This window comes from Aptenodytes patagonicus, chromosome 3, assembly GCF_965638725.1.
Source record: "Aptenodytes patagonicus chromosome 3, bAptPat1.pri.cur, whole genome shotgun sequence".
Classification (NCBI taxonomy): domain Eukaryota; kingdom Metazoa; phylum Chordata; class Aves; order Sphenisciformes; family Spheniscidae; genus Aptenodytes; species Aptenodytes patagonicus.
In genome coordinates, this window is record NC_134951.1 from 106,103,981 (window position 1) to 106,126,257 (window position 22,277).

At 45.7% G+C, this 22,277-nt stretch overlaps 2 protein-coding genes across 5 annotated transcripts; both read left to right on the top strand.

Moving 5' to 3' along the window:
- Positions 1-3: 3 nt before the first annotated feature.
- On the top strand, positions 4-6,642 carry TATDN3 (TatD DNase domain containing 3). Of its 4 annotated transcripts, none has more exons than XM_076334540.1 (11): positions 4-95; positions 169-201; positions 294-367; positions 565-649; positions 1,315-1,377; positions 2,499-2,608; positions 3,004-3,059; positions 3,275-3,387; positions 3,858-3,960; positions 5,132-5,212; positions 6,574-6,642. In XM_076334540.1, exons 1-10 carry the CDS (start codon positions 33-35, stop codon positions 5,182-5,184), a joined length of 753 nt encoding a protein of 250 aa, XP_076190655.1. In that variant the 5' UTR covers positions 4-32; the 3' UTR covers positions 5,185-5,212; positions 6,574-6,642. The 4 variants fall into 4 exon arrangements, with proteins under 4 accessions (XP_076190655.1, XP_076190654.1, XP_076190652.1 ...); XM_076334539.1 differs by lacking the exon at positions 6,574-6,642 and adding an exon at positions 5,561-5,642 and having other exon boundaries at positions 6-95; XM_076334537.1 differs by lacking the exons at positions 3,858-3,960; positions 6,574-6,642 and adding an exon at positions 5,561-5,779 and having other exon boundaries at positions 8-95.
- Positions 6,578-21,261, top strand: LOC143158515 (putative deoxyribonuclease tatdn3-A). The gene is made up of 8 exons (XM_076334541.1): positions 6,578-6,644; positions 10,192-10,265; positions 14,146-14,208; positions 16,656-16,732; positions 17,682-17,794; positions 19,073-19,144; positions 19,287-19,366; positions 19,814-21,261. Exons 1-8 carry the CDS (start codon positions 6,636-6,638, stop codon positions 19,917-19,919), a joined length of 594 nt encoding a protein of 197 aa, XP_076190656.1. The 5' UTR covers positions 6,578-6,635; the 3' UTR covers positions 19,920-21,261.
- The last annotated feature ends 1,016 nt before the right edge of the window (positions 21,262-22,277 follow it).

Genomic DNA, 22,277 nt, shown 5'->3' on the forward strand with positions numbered 1-22,277 from the left:
CCCCACCCCTTCCCCTCAGCCCCGGGCGCGGCATGGCGGCGGCAGTAGGGTTGGTGGACTGCCACTGCCACCTCGCCGCGCCCTGCTTCCAGACGGTGAGGCGCGGAGGGGCGGCTGCGGCGCGGCGCGGCCCGGCCCTGGCGCTAAGTCGGTGCGTGTCTCTTGCAGGACGTGGCGGCTGTGGTGCGGGCGGCGCAGCAGGTGAGGCGGCCGGCAGTGACCCTCTCCTCACTCCTCCCCGGCCCCACCGCCCGGCCCGGCTTCAGCGGGGCGGGGGTTTCTGTCTGCCGCAGGCGGCGGTGTCGGCGCTGGTGGTGGTGTCGGAGCAGGCGGGGGAGTTCCGGGACGTCGTGGCGCTGTCGGAGAGGTGCGAGGCCGGCGTGGGGGCCTGGCGGCCACCTGTGTCCCGGCGGCGGGGTCCGCGCCTTGGCGGGAGCGAATGGCGGCGTGGGAGCTGACGGGGGACGCGCTGCCCTCTTCCTTGGTCAGGCCGGCCATTCTTTTTCACTTTAAACTCGCTTTTTCTGTGGTCTCTCGCACTACTGATATTTATTCTGTGTCCAGATTCCCAGGGTTTGTTTTTCCATGCCTGGGAGTTCACCCGGTTCAAGAGGTTTCGCCAGAGGAGCAGCGCAGTGTTACTTTGAAGGTAAAACACAGGCAACTTAGATTAGCACAGCTATAAAATAGTGCTGGGACTGCTCAGGGCAGCTGACAGGATGCTCTCTGGTCTGCCTGATTTAACTTCAGATCTGCCCAGTGATTTTTCTGCGCTTCTGTAATACGGGAGACCCAGCGGACCAAATGCCAGGGTCTCTTAGTACATCTATTTGTCTGTGTTAGTCCTAAAGCAGAATTGTTCACTGGAGTCATCTGGCCATATTACTGCAGTGAAGCAGTTTTAAAAATCCCAAGTGAGTGCTTTGCTTACAGCAGACGGAACACGTGTGCGTGTTTGCAGATGTCCCTTTGTTAGCATGGGAAGTGGAACACGACCGTTTGTGCCCTTGGCCTGAAAAACTTGGAGAGCTGTCTGCAGCCATTTAATGTTACAAAGCTTTTTATTGGCCTTGTTTTAATTACCTATTCTATTCCTGTGGAAAGATAACTTAAAATGAAGGGTCATTAAGTAAAGAAGGGAAATCCTGCAGGTTTCTAAAATCTGTCTGACCGCACAACTCACAGTAATAGCAAGTTTTAAGGTACAGAATTTAAGAACAATGAAGGAAACTCCAATTTAGTCATAATGCTGAGTTCATACCACTTCCATCTTGTAAGGGCAGCGAGGGTTGCGTCTTTAATTTGTTTTTGCAGGATCTGGATGCTGCATGGCCGCTTATAGAACTCTACAAAGATAAATTGGTGGGGATCGGAGAAGTAAGTAGAATTCCGTAACTTGTTTAAATGTCTATGGCTTTGGCAGCATCTGTCACCAGAATTACAAAAACTTAGTGAGTACTTGGTTTTGTGTATGCTATAAGTATTGCTATCAGTCTGAACAAGTGCTAAGTCTGATTTGTAATTCTCTTAATGTGCTTTCCTTCATAGATATGCCTGATTCCCTCTTTTCCTTCATTATCATTATTAGGAAATAAATGGCATTTATGCTGGTGGATTTAGTAGGAAGGATTGCATAATTATGCTATATCATCTTATACCCAAATGTCTTTTGACCTATGCTCTGGCACAGTGAAGTGTCGAGTCACATTGTTGTCCTCGTGCAGATCCTTCCTGCCTTCTTCCCTGACAAAGTTAAGCTACGCTATGATTTCAGTACACGTCACCGACTTGTACAGTCCTTTTTTCTTGTGATCCCTCATCTGTTTGTGCCCATGTGTTGTCTCATGTCTTATATTTCTTTATAAACTAGTTGAGGCTTGAAAGCTGTAGGGTAGAGTCTGCCTCTTTTGTGTGTTGGTACTGGAGGGACTTACGGCTGGTTCTGCACTGGCTGCAGAAAAAGCAGATATTGGCAGAGCTTTGTAGCTAAACTTGCCATGTTGTACTTGTACTGTATACCAAGGACTTTGGTTGATGTAACTGTGAATGGGGCTGCTTTGGCAAACTTTAAATTTTGCCTGAACATGTTTAAATAAAAAAAGTATAGAATTAATGGGTAATTTTTGCTAAAGATAGGACTAAAGCTACAGGTTCAGTTTGGAAATTTTGCTTGTATTGGAGATCCAGATTTGAAATTTAATCTGAAATAATATTCAATAGAATATAAAACCCCAGAAAACCAGTTACAGATTAAAATGTTAAATACACTTGTTAGTAACTGTTTGCCCACAAATGCTTCATAGTTGAAAAGCTTATGGTTGAGAATGGATTCCTCTCTGAGTTAAGCTACGGTTGAGCTCATTTTAATTGCAGTCTCTAGTATATATATTTTGAAATGCCTTGCAGTTTTGAAGCATTTTTTGCCTTTATATATGGTATTGTGGTTTAGTCAAGTGTTAGGTCTGTAAAATTTTTTCACTTCTCTTCTTGTACCGTAGGTTGGACTAGATTTCACTCCCAGATTTGCCAGCACAGATGAACAGAAGGAAGGACAAAGACAGGTTTTGATCAAGCACATTGAGTTAGCAAGAAGATTGGATTTGCCTTTGTAGGTTTTGTTTATACTAGTAGGAGAATTTGCCAGATCTCAGTAACATATGGAAATATTTCCCAGGATATATAGTTACCAAGAGCCCACGGAACTCTTCTTACATGGATTAAACTGGCATTAGTGTCCTGTCAGTCTCCAGCCTGAGATTTAATTATAGTTTTCCCTGTTTCCACTTGAATACTGTGGTCTTCTGTGTCCTGTCCTTGCTATATTGTTGCTATATCTTCACTGTAGCTAAAATGATTCATATATATGTCTCTAGATTTTTTTTCTGATAAAAGGTGTAATACAGATTAATTATTTTCTTCCCAAGCTGCTGTTAGTTCGTTTGTGTTTACAAAAAAAAGTATTTTGCTGAATTTCCTAATGCCGGGCCTCTCCTTGCTGTGCAGAAATGTTCATTCCCGCTCAGCTGGAAGACCAACCATTAATCTCTTAAAGGAACAAGGTATGTTTTTAATGCATTTTCTCCATCATGGCTTTTGTCAACAGAATTTCTTCAGTTGTGCCATGTCCTCACATCAGTTTGTGTACGTGAAACTGGGGAGGAATAGTGCAGAGATTCTGTATTCATTCTTTATGGGACCAAGGTCCCATTGGAAGCTGACATTGCAGACCTACTGTAAACACTGCTAATGGTTTGGTTGGCTTCTTTTCTCTGAGGTGCTACAAAGGTGTTGCTCCATGCATTTGATGGGAAGCTATCTGTAGCGATGGAAGGGGTGAAAGCTGGATACTTCTTCTCCATTCCTCCTTCCATTATAAGGAGTGAACAGGTAATGTTTAAAGGGGTTTGCTCCTTCTCGGTGCTTGGGGATTGCACATAATAGCTGACAGCTTGTCATGATGGCGAACATGACTGTTTTCACTGTGCAGCTCAAGAATATGCTTGTTTTTAACTGTACAGTTTGAAGTGGGACTAGCAGTGCTCGCAGACGGTTGCTGTCACCTGATGCTTCTCAATAGAAGTTTCAGTTGCTTATAGCGTTGCACATTTTTACTTTGGCTAAATTTCTACCTGAGGCTTTTGTCTTAGCTAGACTTTTGGGGGGAAATTTTGGCTAAAACAGTTCAGCTATTCCTGAGAAACAAGGGTTAAGAAAATAGGCATTTTCTTGTCATTTTAATGTGGTTTCTGGTGAACTCTTCTTTGGAAGCTTCTGTCGCTGTACTGTTTTAGAGCAGGGACATCATGTGGAAAAGGACTAGTTTCTACCTCAGTGCTATGGCACTTTCTGTTCAAAAGGAAATCTGCTCACAATTGGCTAAGTTACAGATCTTTGAAAAACTGCGATTATCACAAGGTGCACCCAGCAAAGAAGTGGCTAAATTGCTTGAAGACGGCATTGGTGAGGTTCAGCCCTTGATTTGATGAGACTGCTCTTTTAATTTCTACTCTGGGCTGCTACAAGCTATGCTAACTTCTTATTTTGGGGTAGCAGTCTGTTTCTATCCTGCACTATCATCGCTTTCTGTGATAAGCCTAGGAAATGTAAGAAAGGAAAAGGCATGATTCAAGTGGAGGGGGTGTGAGGGATGGATATAGATGGGGATGAGGTTAGGAACTTGGAGAAAGGAAAGCAAACTGGAATTGAGGGGTAAAAGCGGAGATGGGAAAAAGGTACATAACTATTATATATACAGAAAAATAGCAAATTAAAATTGCATTGGCAGCTCTAAATATAGGGTATTTTGTGCAATATAACTACGTGATTTAACAAATAACAATGGATTCAGTGTTTAGATAATAGTACTTCAGATATTTAGAAAACAGGATAATCCTAATTGTCGTGGTTTAACCTCAGTCGGCAACTAAGCACCACGCAGCCGCTCGCTCACTCTTCCCCCCCCCCCCCCCGCCCCCCGGTGGGATGAGGGGGAGAATTGGAAGAGCACAAGTGAGAAAAGCTCGTGGGTTGAGATAAAAACAGTTTAATAATTGAAATAAAATGATAATAATAATAATAAAATAATAATACACAAAGCAAGTGATGCACAGTACAGTTGCTCACCACCTGCCGACCGATGCCCAGCCAGTCCCCGAGCAGCGGCCCCCCCGGCCAGCTTTCCCCAGTCTATGTACTGAGCATGACGTCACATGGTATGGAATGTCCCTCTGGCCAGTTTGGCTGTGCCCCCTCCCAGCTTCTTGTGCACCTTCAGCCTTCTCAGTCGGTAGAGCATGGGAAACTAAAAAGTCCTTGGCTAGTGTAAGCATTACCTCGCAACAACTAAAACATTGGTGCGTTATCAACTTTGTTCTCATCCTAAATCCAAAACACAGCACTGTACCAGCTACTAGGAAGGAAATTAACTCTATCCCTGCCAAAACCAGGACACTAATTTGAAGGGACTTCTTGAGCAGCTCCTGGTATCCTTGCTTCCATTCTGAAATTGTTGATAAAATGCAGACAGTCTTTTGACATTGCTTTTAAATGCAGAGGATCTCCTCCCTTCATACATTTTTTCCCACAGGTCTAAGTGCATAAAGTGTTTAATGGCTGTCTTATTTTCTTCAAGAAGCAGAAGCTTGTGAAACTGTTACCTCTGGAAAATATATGCTTGGAAACTGACTCTCCTGCTCTGGGGCCTGAAAAACAGGTAAATGATGGGGCAGGGGGGACTGCTATGTATGTATATCCAAACCCACACCTTACGGAGGTCAGTTACTGGCATGGGAGAGTGAAGTAGTGCAAGCATGGGTACAAAGGACAAAAGAGGTCGCCAAGTGAAAATTTTGAGATGAACAAGTCAGTGTTCCTGGGGCTGGGAAAGGAGAAGAAATTCCAGGAATGGGCAAAGGGGAAAATAATCCAAGAAGAATAAATACATGTAATTTCTCTGGCACACATGCCATAATGTGACTGAAGTTGTGTCAGGAAGTACTGAATCTGAAACACCTGTGACCTGTAGGGATTGTAATTTGGGGGTTTTTTTGTTTGTTTTCAGGTGAGAAATGAACCAAAAAATATTTACATTGCTGCAGAATATATTGCCAAAATTAAAGGAATTCCAGTTGAAGAAGTTATAGAAGTGACTACACAGAATGCACTGAAAGTATTCCCCAAACTTTGGAACTTTCTTCAGATATAGATTCAGAAACTGAAATATATGACATTGCAGAAACTATTATTTATGGTGTAATTAATAAAACCAACGTGCATCTTATCTTGAAGTGGAGTTTTGCTGTTGAAAAGTTCAAGAAGTGAGCAGAGTGTTATATAGATGCATAGGATGAATATAGGGAATTTCTCAAAGATCTTTGGTATGCCCCATTGTCATGTCTTGGATGTGATAAAGACAGGTTGTTCACTTGCATCTCTCATGTCTCTGAACAAATACTTTCTAAAGAAGAGCACCATAAAATTGTCAGTTTAGTTTCTCAGACTCCTCGCTCAGCTGCCTCTAGTCTGGGAGACGCCTGATGTGCAGTGCTTAACGTCCCCCTCATCCCTTAATTTCATCTGACTGAAAGTCATAGGGTTGTGGGCCTACTTGTGATACGAAAGCTCCTGTTAGGACTTGTCGACTGTACATCCCTTTCTGAGCCATTAAAAAAACCCAGCTGGATGGACATTCTCTGTATGTCGTATTGACTGGGCTCTGCGAGTGGTGCAGAAGCAACACCTCTGATGTCCTTAAAAATACAGTTGGAAGGAAAGAATTATGGCCCTTCTACTCCTTCTCTCCTTTTCCCTTGTAAACAGTTGCTCAGATCTTGGCTATTTTGAGAAGGATTTGCTTTGATTTTTTGTATTTTATTTTTTGAATCATATTCAAAGGAAAAAACCTGGGTTTGGTCTTATTTCAAGGACTTACTCTTCTGACTGCTCAGTATCAGGAGATATGGGATGTGAAAGGGAGACAAGCCCAATTTTGTGAGATCTTGGAGGCACCTGTCTGCTGTGGATTCTGCCACGTTGGCCAGTGTCCTAAAAACTGAATCTTGTGCTCTCTCACAGCACCTGTGTGGACGTGGGCCTGTTGAAATACTCATCAAAATTTTGCTGACTATAAACCAGCAATGAACGAGGTGAGTTATATATGACACTCAATTGTTCTGAGGGCCACTAGGGAAGTGGAGGCTTTGCCTCCCTAGAGGGGGGGGTTTACTAGCTCAGTGAAGAAAATACGCAAGTATTAACTTAGTCCGTCACCACCTCAGGTACAAAATCATGCATCATACCAGCCGATGGTGAGAGCATTTGGGTTTAAGATTTGGGCATGTGTATTCTATGTCTCGGGTACCTATGTGATTTTTCAGATGAGACTCCTTCCTGTCTTCCTGGTTAGAACATCTTACCAGTTGCCCCTTTGCAAAATGGTTTGTAATGCCCTGTTCTGAAATCATCTGATGTCTGCTTTTTGGGGTGTAGGACTGCAAGGCAAGGGTTTGGGGCTTTTTCCTGTTTTGAGGAGGATACAGGTGGAGAAGGTATCAGCTCCCAGATAGAGGAGGGGGGGGGGAAAGGGAGCAAAAGCTTGTAATGTAAGCAATACCCATCTTAAACTTTTGGTTTCCTCTACATTTTCTTCCTCAATTTCTTAAAACCATACTGTCAGGTTTTTTTGCTATCTTTAGCAGAACAGCTGTGTTCTGCTTTTTGCCTAGAGTTAGCTTATTAAGTTTAAACATATGTTCCTAAACAGTTTTCAGCCTGCAGCAAGCAACCAAACTTGAATAATTTGTCTCTATTACAACATGTATTCAGAGCAGCAAACGCCTGAATCTTTGCTGAATGTTTGACCCAGAGCAGTTAGAGCCATTTGTTACCCTGGATCTACAGGCATCATTTCCACTAAATTGGCTGAAGGACAGAGTTTGCCTCCAGATGGTGCTAGGGAACAGGTGTGCAATAGTCTTAAGAATATTAATGTCATTGACATCAATGATTAGTAATCATGTTGTCATCGGAGATGCTAAACAGGTGATACCAGACAGCCTTACATGTGCTTCCTGCTGCCTGTGTGACGGGAAGGCTCCCAGTATTGCGTGGGAGATGCTCCTGGTAAAAAGTCAGGCAGTGTCCAAATGTTTGCAGAGTTTTGGCCTTATTATTCTCTATGAAATTCTTAGCCTTGGATGGAAACACTGGTTTTGCAAAAAAGGGAATATCAAGTATTTAGTCTGCTCAAAATCCCTCTCTCTGCAAGGGGGTAACATTGCTCTGGTTCAGGCTTAGCCTCACAGTCGATGATACCTGGCCTGAGCTCTTGAATTCCTTTTGCTGCTGCAGTGCTACAAAAACCTGTAGACGTGCTCACATCCTGCAGCTCCCAGCTGGGCAGGGCACTGCCGAGGGCAGCCAGCCCCACGTGGGCTGTGGGGAGCTCTGTGGGACAGCCTGTGCCCCCTGTCCCTGAAGCAGCAGGGTCCAGAGGTGCTTGCTGCGGCGCGGGAGCGTGGTTGGGGCCGGGGAAGGAGGCACAGGGTTTCTTCCCCCTGGGCAAGAGAAACCTGGCATTGCAGCAGCTGTGGGTAGGGCGAGCCTGGCAGGGTGCCCGCAGCAGAACAGACCGACTTTGTCCTCTCCTTAGACCTGCAGCGCCTGAACTCAGTCACGGCATAGGTGGCCTGGCGCTCCAGAAAAGGAAAATGCAGTGTCATTCCCACACCGTCTTGGCATCCCTAACACCAAACAAGGGTCAGAAGTAGCACCCTTTCCCCAGTGCCGCTGGTTTTGCTGCGCGAGCTGTGCCCCAGCCCTCTGCAGTCAGCACTGGGGGGGCGGCAGGCACTGGAAGTAAAATCGTTGCTTTGCGCAGGAAACCCAACTTTTGAAGGCGCTCACTCAGGACTGGTGGTAGCTAACGTGTGGGGGGAGGCCGTGTGGTTTTCACACTGGAAAACATCGTTGATCTCTCAGCAGTCATCCTGTGTCTTTACCTCGAAAGGGGAATTTAACAGAGAGCTTGCATTTCTGCCTGCAGTCCCAGGCTAACGCCTGGTCCAGAGGGGCTCGGCAAGGCCAGACAGCTCATGAGGGAGCCATGTGGCTGCACACCATGAAACCCTCCATCCCCACAAAGGCTGGCCTTAACAGTGTGTGTGCTGAACCCTGTTGCAGCCTCTCAGGTTGTCTGGACAAGCCATGTCCCCTCCTACATAGCATAGGACACTGGACTGGCCAGGGACGTACTAGGGGAAGGACCCATTTCAAATTTAGCTGGATGCCGTGTTTAGCTTTCGGGAAACCTGAGGGGAAATGAGAGAGAAAGCACAGAGTTCGTGGAGACCCCAGTTTTCTTTTCAGTCATGCCATTAATTTTGGGGGACACTAACAGCCCCAGTGACCTCTCTCTCACAGAGATGGAATGGCACAGATGGTCTGCAGCAGTATGGAAAGCGGTAGGTCCCAAGCTCCATCTGGTAACTGTAGCCATCACCTTTCCGTGGGATGCTACAAACAGCAGATCTGATTGCACTTTGTATGACTCCTCATGTCTCTCTATCTTGCAGGATGTATATGATGTGATAGAAAAATCAAGAAAGGTTTGTGATTTCTTTGGCATAATTAGTGCCTTCCGAGTGCCTCGCTTGTTAGTCAGTACTCTGTTATTGATGCAGCTCTGACTGGTACAGCTTCTGCCAGAAAAAAAAGCCCCGCATCACTCGGTTCTTTCCAGGCTTAAAATAATGCACGCAGATGCACTGTGTGCACTAGGGACTCCCACACGTGCAAGGCCTTACAGTGAGCGGATAGCTTAACACCAGGCATAAATAATGAGGGGGATGCAGGGTGATGGTAATAATGTGAAGGTACTTTCCATAGGCTGAGATGCGAAGCTTGTAGATCTAGAGAGCTTCTAAAGCAGATTTGTCTGTTGATAGAGACAAAATAGTGGACCAGCATATGCCGTCAATGGCTACCAAATCACACAGAGGTACTTTGCACCTTCTTTGTTCAATGAGCACCTTGAATCAATAGCAGGGGCTGGAAGGATGCTGAAATTGCAATTCCTCGGCTGGCTGGTGTCGTCGCCCTTTCGCCACCCGTGCCAAGCTGCTTGCAGGACTCACGTGGAACAAGACTGAAATGATTTTGCCTGAAGGCCAAGTGACTTGCAAGAGTGGAGTGGGTATAGTAGGACTAAAAGGTTCAGCGTAAGTCACTTGAACTCCTCAGATCCTGGAAATCCCCTCTGAGTTCAAGACCGACAGCTAAGAGTCTAAGGGCTCTATCTGTGCTCAGTCAATTAGTTTTTGGAGGGCTGCAGGTGGATCATCCTCCCGGGGCCTTTCTTCTGAAACTTGTTCTTAGTCATGGACTAACAGGGCCTGAATCTGCTGAACTCTGGGACAAACTGCGAGGGTGATGAGTTTGTCCAGATTTCGACATGGGAACAAGCGAGGAGATGGTGATGAGGCCAAGTGGATGATAAGCTGTTTAATCCTGCTGTTTATTGTGGTAAGAGTTTAAACAAATTGACCAAAGACTTTTACTGGAGGTGCTTCCAACAGGCTCCTATGCAATGCATAGATAGGCTCTTTCGAGGCAAAAGCAAATAAATAATTGGCTGGAAATGCAACTTTCATCACTAATGAACTTCTGCTTTTGTTTGTTTTTTCATTAATGCAGGCTGGGGTTCGATCCTCTGTTCCCGTTACAGAGCAGGAAAACGCATTTGAGAGAGTCACTGGCTTAGCAGAAAGGTTTGTTGTTCTTCTCTTTGCTTTCTATATGGAGTACAAAGATACAGCTGAGATCAAAGAAAGGATACGAATTGCCATAGTACCTAGTTGTCTCGGCATTTTCCTCTTCAGCAGGTGGTTATCCATCCATTCATTTCCCCTGCTGGGGTTGGCTTTTCTATCGGTGTGAATCAGTTGGGGCACGGGCATGATAACCCTCATTGCACCGCAAAGTACCCCCTCCAGGGCCTGGCAAATTTTTACGCCCCTCTTTGAGCTGCTGTGAATGACAAAATGGTGACAAAACATAGTGAAGATTATGGCCCTGATGAACCCGTGCCTGGGGCAGGAACTGATACTCATCTCCCCAAGTGCACGGAGAGATGCTGCCAACAGGGTGCTTAATGCAAACACAGGAGATCAGTGCCACTACCCGTGCCCGGGTCTGCTGATGAAAATGGTGGTGTGGTTCACGTGAAAAAGCAGAAACAATGAGGCACTGGGACAAGGAGTCTGTAGGAGCAAGATGTAGCCCCTCTCTGCCCTAGAAAACAGCATAACGAGCAGTGCCGGTGTTTGGCTTGGCTGCTACAGAGGGCTTTGGTGCACAGAGCCGCTGGCGCGTGGAGCACTTGTCATGTAGTGAGTGCGCAGGTGGCATCAAGAAACTTAAGACAAAGCTGAAAAAAAGTGTAGAGAAGTGGCACATGCACAGAACAGGAAGATCTGGCCTCTTTTCAAAGGGCTGTGGTCTGAAGAGCAAGCTACTTCTGCGGCGGCACTTGGGGACATATCTGATGTCCTACCAAAGTGACAGTCAACATCAAAATACATGGATTTTGTCTGCAGTGCTTGGGTGAGGTACTATGTCTATGTACACTGCCTTCAAGGGCAGGCAAGGAGGCTGCGTGGCGTCCACGGTCGGTGGCTGCATACAGATGAGCCTGGCCTGCCACGGCAGAGCACTGGCGCCGCGGCGTGGCTGAGCAAACCTTCAGCTTCCCAGCACGGGATCAAGTACAGCTGCCTGAAAGACCACGAAGCAGCACTGACATGGGGGGAAGCAGGGCCACATCCCTGTTTTGGAAGTGCAGGGGGTGAGACATGGAAAAGTCACAACATCGGCAGTGTGACTGAACCCGTGATGCCCCAGAGGTATCACCTGGCAGGCAGGCTGGGTCAGCGCACGGACTGTATCTGGGGCTGGCTGTTAAAGCCTGCCTGCAGAGGTGGGAGAGCTGTTTGTGCTCCCCACCCTGCTTAGTCCCTGTTGATGAAGCCCGTGATGCTAAACAGCAGCAGAGCTGTGCCCCATGGCACCGTGATGGGTGTCCTCTCCATCTGCTGCAAGGTCCCCATGGCTGCTGGCACTTACTGCACCTGGGCTACGCTTGCTGCTGGGGAATAACGGCTGACATGTTCCTGCCTCCTCCCGCCCCCAAAGGCATCCCGACTTGGTCATCGCATGTTTTGGGGTTCATCTGATTCGGAGCAGAGCAGACGGGCAGTGCAGCGCCACGGTCCGGGTGAGGTGCCTGGCTCCTTCCCACATGTATTTTGTATTTCTGTGACAAAGTGTGGACACTGGGTTTAACTTCTTTAATATGCACATTCAGATTTTGTGTCCGCTATTTTGGCTGTGCCAGGGCTGTATGCTCTGTCACCAGAGTGCAGACACTTGGCTCCTTGTCAGTGGCCAACCACAGCTTAGGTAAAGTACATGTGTCCCGTGTTGATAGAAGACAAGTTATCTCACAAGCAGCACAACCAGTAAAGCTTTTTTCCCCCCAGGGATTTATGACCTCACCACAGCAATCCCAGTCTCCTACCTGAGTCCTGTGATGCTCCCATTACGGCCCAGCACTCCCGGTGCTGCATTTCCAGCTCCCTGTGTGTCTCCCTGATGCCTGCCATGGTACCACCAGCTCCTCCGCATACCCTCTGGGCTCTGCCCGCCACAGTACCTCGGCTTTCTTCTGTGTCCTTGTGGCCTCCCTGTAATTCCCCAGCTCTCTTCCACGTTGCCTCCCTGCACTTGTTGGATTGCCATTTAGACAAGAAATAGCACATGCTGAGATTAGTCCAGAGCTGGGTCGGTCATGTTTGGATAGCTGCTGGCGTCAGACTCAGCAGCTGGGTGTGTGCCTCCTCTTGGTAGCCTTGAGGGGGAATGGAGAGAGTCGGTGTCATCTACATGGCCACCAACTCTCACAAACCTTGTAGGAACTTTGTATCTCCAAGAGCTCTGTCTGCCTGCCAAATTTTGTTGACTGTTGTAAAAAACTGTGAGTTGTGGATGTGGACGAGGAGACAGCATGACCATGTTAACTGATTTCCATGGGAATGTGTGTATGTCGGATGCTGCGTCTCACGGGTGGAATTGGACCTGCTGCTTGGGACCTCCTAGGTCTGCTCAGCACATGACCATGGGTGAACCCATGAAATGGAAAGGACCTGGGATTATTTAGCAGGAAGGTCTGTCTTTGTTAAGTGCACTGCCTGGAGAGGGCAGCTTTGAAGTCCTGATTGGCATTGGCTTATTGCTATAAATATATAGAGAGAACATTTTTGTGCTCAGAACATTTCTGGATGCACAACAAAGGGGGAGGAAGCGAACAAATGGAGTGCTGTGGGAAGAAGTTAAACGGAGCACTATGTGTGGAGCTTCAATCAAAGCATCGCTAGGTAACTTCCCTTCTCTTCAGGGGTCATTATTCCTGCCTGGAAAAGTCAGGGTGGAAACTCAGCTCTGTACTGCACAGGACCTCTGTGCTGAGTCGAGACAATGGCAAGTGCATGTGCAGTGGGATAATGTGGTATATAATATGCATGAGCAGATGTCAGCACTCTCCGAAATAATCCCTTCTGTGCTCCCAGTGAGTGCAGCACATCCATTGACAATCTATGTGTGTGTGTGGGACCATTTATCCAAAGAGGTTGTTTCTTGACCAGCACATGGAGGCTGCTGTGGTATCAGGATGATCAGAGCTTCCTCTTGGAGTCCTTAGGTTGCCCTTTTTTTGGAGAGGTGCGGCTACACGCAGTGGTCTTGCTTCATCCCTGCTGTCTTAGTGGATGCAGATTGTGGCAGGGAAGGGTGAACGCTGGGGCATAACTCAAGGAAGGTAAGTACTGACCCTGTTGCCACCAGTGGCAGATAGAGTTGAGGTTCAGCAGGAGCCCTGCTGGTAGAGGCTGTCTTGCCCTCATCTCCCAGGGATGGGGAGAAGTCTCCCTCCCTCCTAGCCTCTGCCCCACATGGCACTGGATGGGGGTCTCATTGCTGGAAGCCCACAGTGAAGCTTTACCAAAGCTGAGGACAGGGTGCATGGGAAATTGTCGTGTCCGTGTGCTGTTTGCTGGTGCAGCTCCTGAACATGACCCTGTGCTGTTGAATAGCCCAGAGTGATGAAGAGCTCGGCTGAAAAGGCAGTGATTTGTGGGGCTGGTCTGGTACGCTGGTTCAATGAGACCTGCTCCCTGGCACTGACAACTGCCTTTCCTCTGGGAAGGACACCACCCAGGACCAGGCTGCCAGGGACCTATTAAGTTGCCAAGATGCCTTTCTCAGAGGTTTCCCGGCTCTTAGAAGATGAGGCTCAGTTCAGCCAAATTAGGGAGAATGGGGTCTTTCTTCCTCTGCTCACTAGCAGAGTTACCTGGACTAGCATCCCTCCAACCCTCTTTGAATCTATCTTTCCATTTTCTTTCCAAAGGGCTGAGTAATTACGTTATTCAGAAGCTGTTAGTAACACAGTAGACTGACCCCCTCTGTCCCAGACTGTCATTTTCATGATTTGCATTTCAAGATGCACAATAATAGTTGTGTGTGGTTTTGTTTGCCATGGCTCAGCTTAGCCCCCAGCAGTCTTTACAAAGCACATGACCTGGTTTATTACAGGACGTGGAATCTGTCCTCCCGCTCTTCAAGAAATACACAGATAAGCTGGTGGCCATTGGCAAGGTAATCTGCTCTGATTTCTGCATAAGCAGAGTTTGCTTGATTTGACTATATGCAAACTGCCTTAAGGTGCACGTAACTCATTGTAATCTCTGGCTGCTTACATTCCTCTGCATGGATAGATATGAAACGAGTTGGGATTAAAACCCAAAACTCTATTTTCCTGGCTAAATGACCCTGCAGGAGTAAAATGAAAATTGGAAAATCCCACAAGGCGGGCGTATTGATAGACATCTGAAATGCTGGTTTCCTGCAACAAAGACATTGCAGGGAAGCTAGAGAAGCTACTTTAGATCTTTACCAGGAGTATTTTCCTAGCTGATGTCACATTTTCTTGATTTTTATTATTCATATGTTACTATATTTCCAGGTATGTTGCCTTTTGGAGGGTGCTGCTTTCTGCTCTGTTTCTTCATTGCTAAGAGCTTCTGCCACTCTCCTGAGAAAATTAAGCTAGCGAAGGCATTAGATCCCCACAGTTTGAAGTTCATCACATTTTGTGAAGTCTTAACTGGCTCTTTGTGCGGGTTGGGCTGGACTTCACGCCATAGCTCATGTCCACACCTCAGCAACGCGAGGAGCAGCAGAGAGTCCTTGCGCTGCAGCTGGCCACAGCAAAACAACTGGACTTGCCGGTGTGAGCCAGAAACGTTTCACGCAGTGTCTCCTTCATACATCGGACTTTAACTAGGCTCGACACCTGTTTCCTGCATCACAGCTCCACAGGCATCCTCTAAGGAACACTAGGGGTTGTTTTGAAGTTTGAGTTTATCCAAGTATTCAATGGCTTGAGATGAAAAAATAACAATACTTGTGAGCACTTACATCTAGGAGTGTGGCGTCTTTGCCAAACGTGAACTAGAAAAATGTTCTTTTCCAGCTGTGCTTCTGCTAAGGATGTGGGAAACTTCCTAGCCTTTCTCCCAAAGGAGACTTCTTTTTACGGTTCTTCACCTTTTTCTGTTAGTACCCACACCATCCTTACAGTGATAACTGGGTTATGCTTCCCTAAATGGACCACTCAGGATTTAGACTTGTGATAATTACTCTCAAGGCTTCATTCTTCTCTCCCACGCTACATGACGTAGCAGAGGAAAGGTTCTCATTGAAACAAGGGGAGAAAAATGAAAGAGGGCCTGCTTTCGCCTCCAGGGAACTTGGCTAGTGATTTGCCCATGAGGCCCAGAAGCAGATGTGCCTCCTGTCCAGTTACTCTTAAAATCTCCTTCCTGACTCAAGTTCAGGTTTCAGCCCTTCATATATGTAACTTGCAATGGAGGAGGGAGGATGGGACAAAGAAGCTTATCTTCTTATTAATATAAATAAGCATGCTGCATGCAGTTTATATACGTGGGGAAGGGTCATAGCCATATTCACATAGGTGCCCAGGGCACTGACAGAATAAAAACGAGTTAAATTTAATCCAATACTTGCGAACGACTCTCTTAAACTTCAGATGGATGCAAATAGCAACAAAAATGAAATAACATGTGGCCAGCAGTGATTGCTGGAAAACAAATATGTGGAGGAAATCAAAGATCAGATTTTCTGGAGCACTACTGCTTTGCTGTGCACCGTCCGTGTAATCTGGCCATAAGCCAGTTTGAGTGATCAGGAGTGGGTGTTTTGGGTATAGTCCATTGACAGCTATTTCACTTATACCCTTTGGACCTGGCATAGCAGATACAAAGGTGGGGCTGGAAAAAAGGGCTGAGTGTTTATCCCAGCCTGCTGCTTTTGGTCTCTGTCCAGTCCAGGGTGAGTCGGAGCAGCCCCTGCTCACTCTGTGCCCTCCAGCTGTAAGGGCCTGCTCAAAACAGCATCAGGAGAGAGTCAATGTAAAGGGGGACTTGAAACTACCTTTGCTTGTGACTTCTGACATGTCTTATGCTGCTAAATCCACAAAAAATAGGGGTCTGGATCCATGGAAAGGGAGATCTGTCTATGTTTGGTTTGGGAAATCGCTGTGGGAGAGTATCCTTCCCCCAGGCTGCCTGCCCTGTAGAGTCAATCTGTGATTGCAAACCAGGTGAGGTCCTTTCCCTCGCACTTCCGATAGCAAAAGGATGCAGATCAAGCAGTGCCCTCCATGGTAACTGTTCAGTGCCATCATCTTAGTATGTGTTTGGTGGACACGCACCACCACCAAAACTGGTGGAAGTAGAAGGAAAACTAGAAGGAAAAAGAACAGGTCTGCCTTGCTTTTCCACAGCCATCGTGGCTGCACGCATCAAGCGGGTGCAAAGCCTTCCTCTGAACCGCACATGACTGTCTTCCTGAGTGACCTGTGCTCCTATCTCTCCACTGTGCTCCGAGTGCCAAGTTTAACTCTGCTCACCTCCACAGCTGCTCTTTATTGCTAATGGAAGGCTATTGCTTTCTAAAAGTAAATAAACTAGTATTTAAGATAAAAACGATGAACTCACTCAGTGTCACTCTGCTTTTCTAAGGCATGTGTTTGCATTGAGCAGAAACGTGCATCCTTGCTCAGCTGGCAGACAAACGATTGCTTTCCTGAAGGAGGAAGGTAGGCATTGCTCCTGTGTTTTTTTAACAGTGGGTACAGGCTTAGAAATAATTTATTTTTTGGAAGTGATCTGTGAGATGACTCCACTCACATACAAGAACTTCACCCATTGCCTCTGCTTACACAGAAGTGATAGTAATGCATCTCTGCCTTGAATGTACGTGTCAAGATTCAGTAAGGTCAAGAGAGCTGGGCAGAAGGCACTGGGGTGCTACTTAGTACTGACCTAGTAACCTAAGTAATCACAAAGTACACCTGAACAAGTGTGTCAGATGGAAAATTAGTGAAACAGAGACCAAGGAAAGTAATGTAACTTTGGGGGGAACAGTGAAGGTAGTGGAGCAAATCAGCTACTGCCTCAGCATTAGCCGATGTGGTGGGTTTTTTTAATTAGGGTAAGAAAGTATGATTTAATGAGGTTTTTTTTCTCCTTGTGGACTATTTTAAGCTGATGTGTATATTCCAAATTTTACTTACCTAATGGGGAAAAAATGTATATCCTTTCCACTCCTTTAAAAACAATTAGGTTTATGCATAGCTTAAAATATAAGCATGGCAGAAGACAACAGGACAGAAAAAAGGGGCTGTGGACCTGGAAGAGAAGTAGCTGAGCAATTATAGCAAAGATTTTTCCTATATTTGCAAGTCCTAATACAGACCAGGCAGGTGCTAACTGAAACATGTGCCCATTACTAGTCCTCTGGTGACTGATAAGTTAATTTGGTGGTACTTGCCTACCTACCAGAGGGCTGAAGGAATCTCAGCAGCTATTTCACCATATGGAGGGCAGGGTTAACAAATCCAAGCTTTGCATTTTTCAGTGACTGTAGTACTGCCTATAATCTTGGAGTCTTCTTGTCCTGCTGTAAGAAAACCTGATACACAGTGTTCGGGTTGCTCAACTCTGCAGCCTGATCCCAGTTCCCTGGCTTTCTTACGTACATTGTAGGTGTTCAAGACGTACTGCTCCATAACTTTGCTGGGAGACAGTCTGTCACTCTGGAAGGGGTACAAGCTGGCTATTATTTTTCTTTTCCTCCGGCTGTTACAAGGCATGATCAGGTTAGTCCTTGCAGAGTTCCTGGAAGCCATTTCAGGAGGGTTATAATTGGATTGCATGAGCCTTGGCCTTTTGCCTTCTCTTCCAACTATCGTTTTCCAGTACCTGAATCAATGCAGAAGGAAAAGTGATACTAGCAGGGATGGGGGGGCTGGCTGGGGGGTGACTTCCACGTCATGAAAAATGTCAATGCCCCCGTAAACTTGTTTTCCTTTGGAATGAAAATGAGACACTGGGATTTTTTGGATTTTGGAAAAAAACATGAGAAAGAGACCTCATGTAGCAGTTTGAAGCTAAGCCTCCCACAGGCTGTTGTTTTCAAACAAAACTGTCCATTTTGAAATGAGAGGCTGATTTTTTTTTTCTGTATTTCCCAGGTAAAACCAAACATTTCAACACTTCTTAACTGAAAGTTCAGTATGAAATTCACAGTGAAATGATTTGGTGTTTATAAATGAAAGAAAGTTTCCCAAACATGTAAGTAACTTTGGTCCCTCAAAAATGCAGCCTTTCCCAGGCCAACCCTTTGTCAGGGAGCAGCGGGAGCTTCACCTTCACCACCGTCCATCCAAACATTGCCCAGCTCTGCTTTTGCCCCAGGCTCTGGCTGCTCCATCACCTCCCTCTGGCCTGATGGAGGCACAAAGTCTTCTGTTTCCAGCACTCAGACATTTCCCCTGGGAGAAGCTGAGCTGACAGGAGAGTCACCAAGAGTACTAAATCTGCCTAGGTAAAAGGAGGCAATAATGAGCTCTCCCTATCCGTTCTCTTAGGCTGGGAGGAGGGATGCTGGGATGTTTCTGAGCACGGTGCTCCCGAGCTGCCAGACAGGTCGTGGCTGAGCTGTTCTTTCACCAGTGTGTTAAACTGACCCGTGTCTCTTCAGCAGCTTTGTGAGTCTGCTTTCTGGCATCCAACATCGCTTCTGTCCTGTGCGTAGCTCCTAGGAGCCCACGGTTGTTGTACAGCCAGCGGAGAGAAGTAAGCACCCAAAGCAGAGTTATTCTCAGGACCCAAGTTATTTCCTCTTCATTCCCCTCCTAAGGTTTCTAAAAGCTATAAGCTGTTGGTACTGTCTGAGGTCTTAAGGGACATAAATACTCTGTTCAGCCTGTGTTTGCAGTTCATTGGAAATATAGGATTATCTCCGAAGGCTTAAACAGTCTGAATGCCATTCTGGCAGAACCGGTACTTATTTTGCGTGTTGCTATATTGATTGCTGTAATGAGACTGACTTTCTCATGGGCTATTCTGTCTTGTTTATTTTCCTGGCTGTTAAGTTAATTAAACAGATTCCACTGCAGAACGTTTGCTTGAAGACTGATCCCCCTTCCCTTGCTCCAAACAAAGAGGTATAGTCAAAACCATGTAGATTAGTCCCTACATTTATGCTCCTTTAAAATCCTTTTCCTGTATTCTCTCTTAAAGTTCATGCACTTTAAGAGCCTTAGTGCTATGTAACATTTACATATGTTCTTTTTTACTATCGATTAGGTCTTTTCCAACCTACATGATTCTATGATTCTGTATATATGTAAGAGTCCCAGGGATCTCACAAGATGGAGAAACAATTTGTAAGTCAACACTTCAGCTGTTGGGCTGACATTATATGACCGTTGCTCCAGTAAAACACACTAATGAATGTATTCGTGGACACATCAGGGATGTCAGGTGCTGGGTGAGTGCCGGAGGTGCCGAGTGCCCTCTGTTCCCAGTGGTGCCATCAGGAGCTGGGCGTAGTGTTGAGGGGGTCAGTGTGCAGGCAGGAGGTGGAAGCAGAAGGCCAGGCTCTCCCCTGCTCTCTAAACATCTGGACGAAGTAGATGTCACTCACATGCAAAAAGCTCTAGGTGCTCTGGGGTTGTCCTACCAGAGGAGCTGCCCGCTGGCCGGCGGCTGTGGCAGTAACGGCATGGCTGATAAGGGCACTAGGCTTGTCTCCCCTGATAATAAAAGGGAGGGAATTTTGTGTGAGAGATTCTGGGTTTGCAGCTAATCTGAAATAGTTTGTATCTTGCTAGGTGTGCTGCAAAAGACAACTGTTCGAAAGAGTCTTTGGAGAACGCTTGGAGTGCTTTCCCAACACAGGAGTTCCAACAAGGACAGTCCCTCTTGGTGTCTGGCTGACTTCCTGTTAAAATGATTAATGCTCCTGGAATGTTAATGCATTTTCCATAAAGTACTGTCGCAGCCAGGGTCTTGGGCGGGCATCTTTTATTGTTATTCAGTCTAAACAAAAAAAATCCTGCTGATTTTTAGTTACCAGCTGGCTGCTGGTCAGCCAGCATCTTCCCCATTGAATGGATGGAGACCTTTAAAGAATATGGCTCTCTTCCTGCTGATAACCTCTTCAGAGAGAAATTGGGAACTTCAAGCTGTTACTAAATATTTGGTTTGCCTCAACAGTAAAAGTAGCAACGTTTCTCAAGCTTGGGTGAGCAATCTGTCTCTAAAATACAAGCGCATTTCCGTACTAGGCTTTTAATGGCTCCAAATTCACATGTCCCTTCCATTTAATTTTCGAAGGATGTGTGTGCATGGACCAGGCAGGTAAGTTGCAGTGAATCAAGTAGTGAAAGAGAGTTGGAAAATTTCAGTTACATTGTGGTGTTTTTTCATGAGTATAGTGCTTTAAATTGTTGTGACTCTTACCTGAGACCTCCTAGAAGCGGAGAGGACATTTTATCCTTATTGCTCTGAATGGTGGTTTCACCAGCTAATTGCTTCAACATTGCTATATACCCCTACGTAGATGGGGCAGGGAGCGGGAGCTCTCAGTGGACATTCTGCATCCACAGAAGGATACATCTGCGTTAGTCACTTGGGATCCCGCTATAGCCAGTAGAGAAAACTCTTAGGGAGCAATTCCTCTCACGTTACTGAACTCTTACGCGCTGAGTTGATAAATGGGTTGTGTCAGTGGAAACCTGCAATATCTCCCCGGTGTACTATTTAGGATGGGATGAACTGCAGCCTAGCAGTTCCTCGGGCTATGGGTGAACCGAGCCAACCTGCTCAGACACAGCTGGCTGCATCTGCATGGCTTCTCTAATCACTTCTGTCCCACGGTCCTTTGATGGGTCAGGTTGATGTCACTTTATCTCTCTCACAAAAGAGCTTGTCGATTATCTTTTAGGAAAGAAATGAACCCGAGAAAATCAGGATTGTCTCCCAGCCCATTGCTGTGGTGAAAGGCATATCACTGGAAGGAGTTTGTGAAGTAACAACTGAAATGCCCCAAAGCTTTACCCCAAAGTTAACCAACCTTTGAGTGAATGAGTGCTTGTCAAAAATGAGAATGTTCATCCAAGACAACCCTTCTGCACATCATGCTTTTTATTAATTTTTGTGGGCGTATACACTTTTCTTGCTGTGTATAAAGGATTCAGATGGAAGTTGCATTTTTTGTAATATATGAAGAGACTGTTAATCTTGGCAAATAAGAACCCAATAAATGTTACCTACTGTATTTGTTCACAATTATTTTTTGTACACAAAATTCATTTTGTGTATGTAATTTTCTTCCCCTGCTTGCTTTGGTAAGAAACTCAGGGGTAAAATTCCATTACGTATATGAAATTGATAGCTAACTACAAAAGGAAAACCAGATGGCAGCCCGACAGAAGCACCAGATGTACGTTTCTGCATCTTTTATATGGATTGAGACACACAGAAACACAGATTTCTATTGTTTACAGTAGAGGAGTTCATTGCCCGTATTTTAAAATTCAGAACTTTTCTCTGATACTTAAGAGTATACTTCTATATTCCCGTCAGTACATCAAAAATTGAATCCAGGTCGTTGGCAAACATGCCTACTGTGGGCAGTCATATTCCAAAATTGAGGTGGCCAGACAAACACCTGGAGCTACAAACAAATTTCAGTTAAGTGCCTTGTGTTGCAAGCGCTCATTCTCCAGGTGGGATTATGGCTTTATCTTGTGGGGAGAGTGGGCAAATGTTGCTGGAATGAGGACTGCATAGGAGGAAGAGGATGTTTACGTTTTCCCCTGTATTCTCTAATAGCTTTCAATCAAGAAATTTAAACATGTTACTCTCCGACTACTTTCTTTCAAGTCCAGCTTATTGAGGTTTGTTTAATATCCTGCTAAAATAGTTCATTTCTAGCTTAGTTGGAACTTCAGATCTTTTGTTCTGAAATCCCTTTCTTAAGCTGCTGTAGTTTTCTTGTTTAAACAACTGGTCTGGAAGACAAGTACCTGGTGCACTCCTGCCATGTAGGTTTTCTCTGCATCGAGAGACCAACTTTTGCATTGAAAATCATAACCAAGAGTTAAATGCATTATAAAATAATGTTTAATTTTTTTCCTTTAGAGACTGAAATACATCGTTTGAAACATTAAAAAAAAGAAAATCTGGAAGTCTTAACTGTGTGCCTGCTGTACATAAAAATTCTAGTTTTACTTCAGAAGTGTTGATATTTTGGCAACATTCTACATTGTTCATTTCAGACTTCTAACCTTG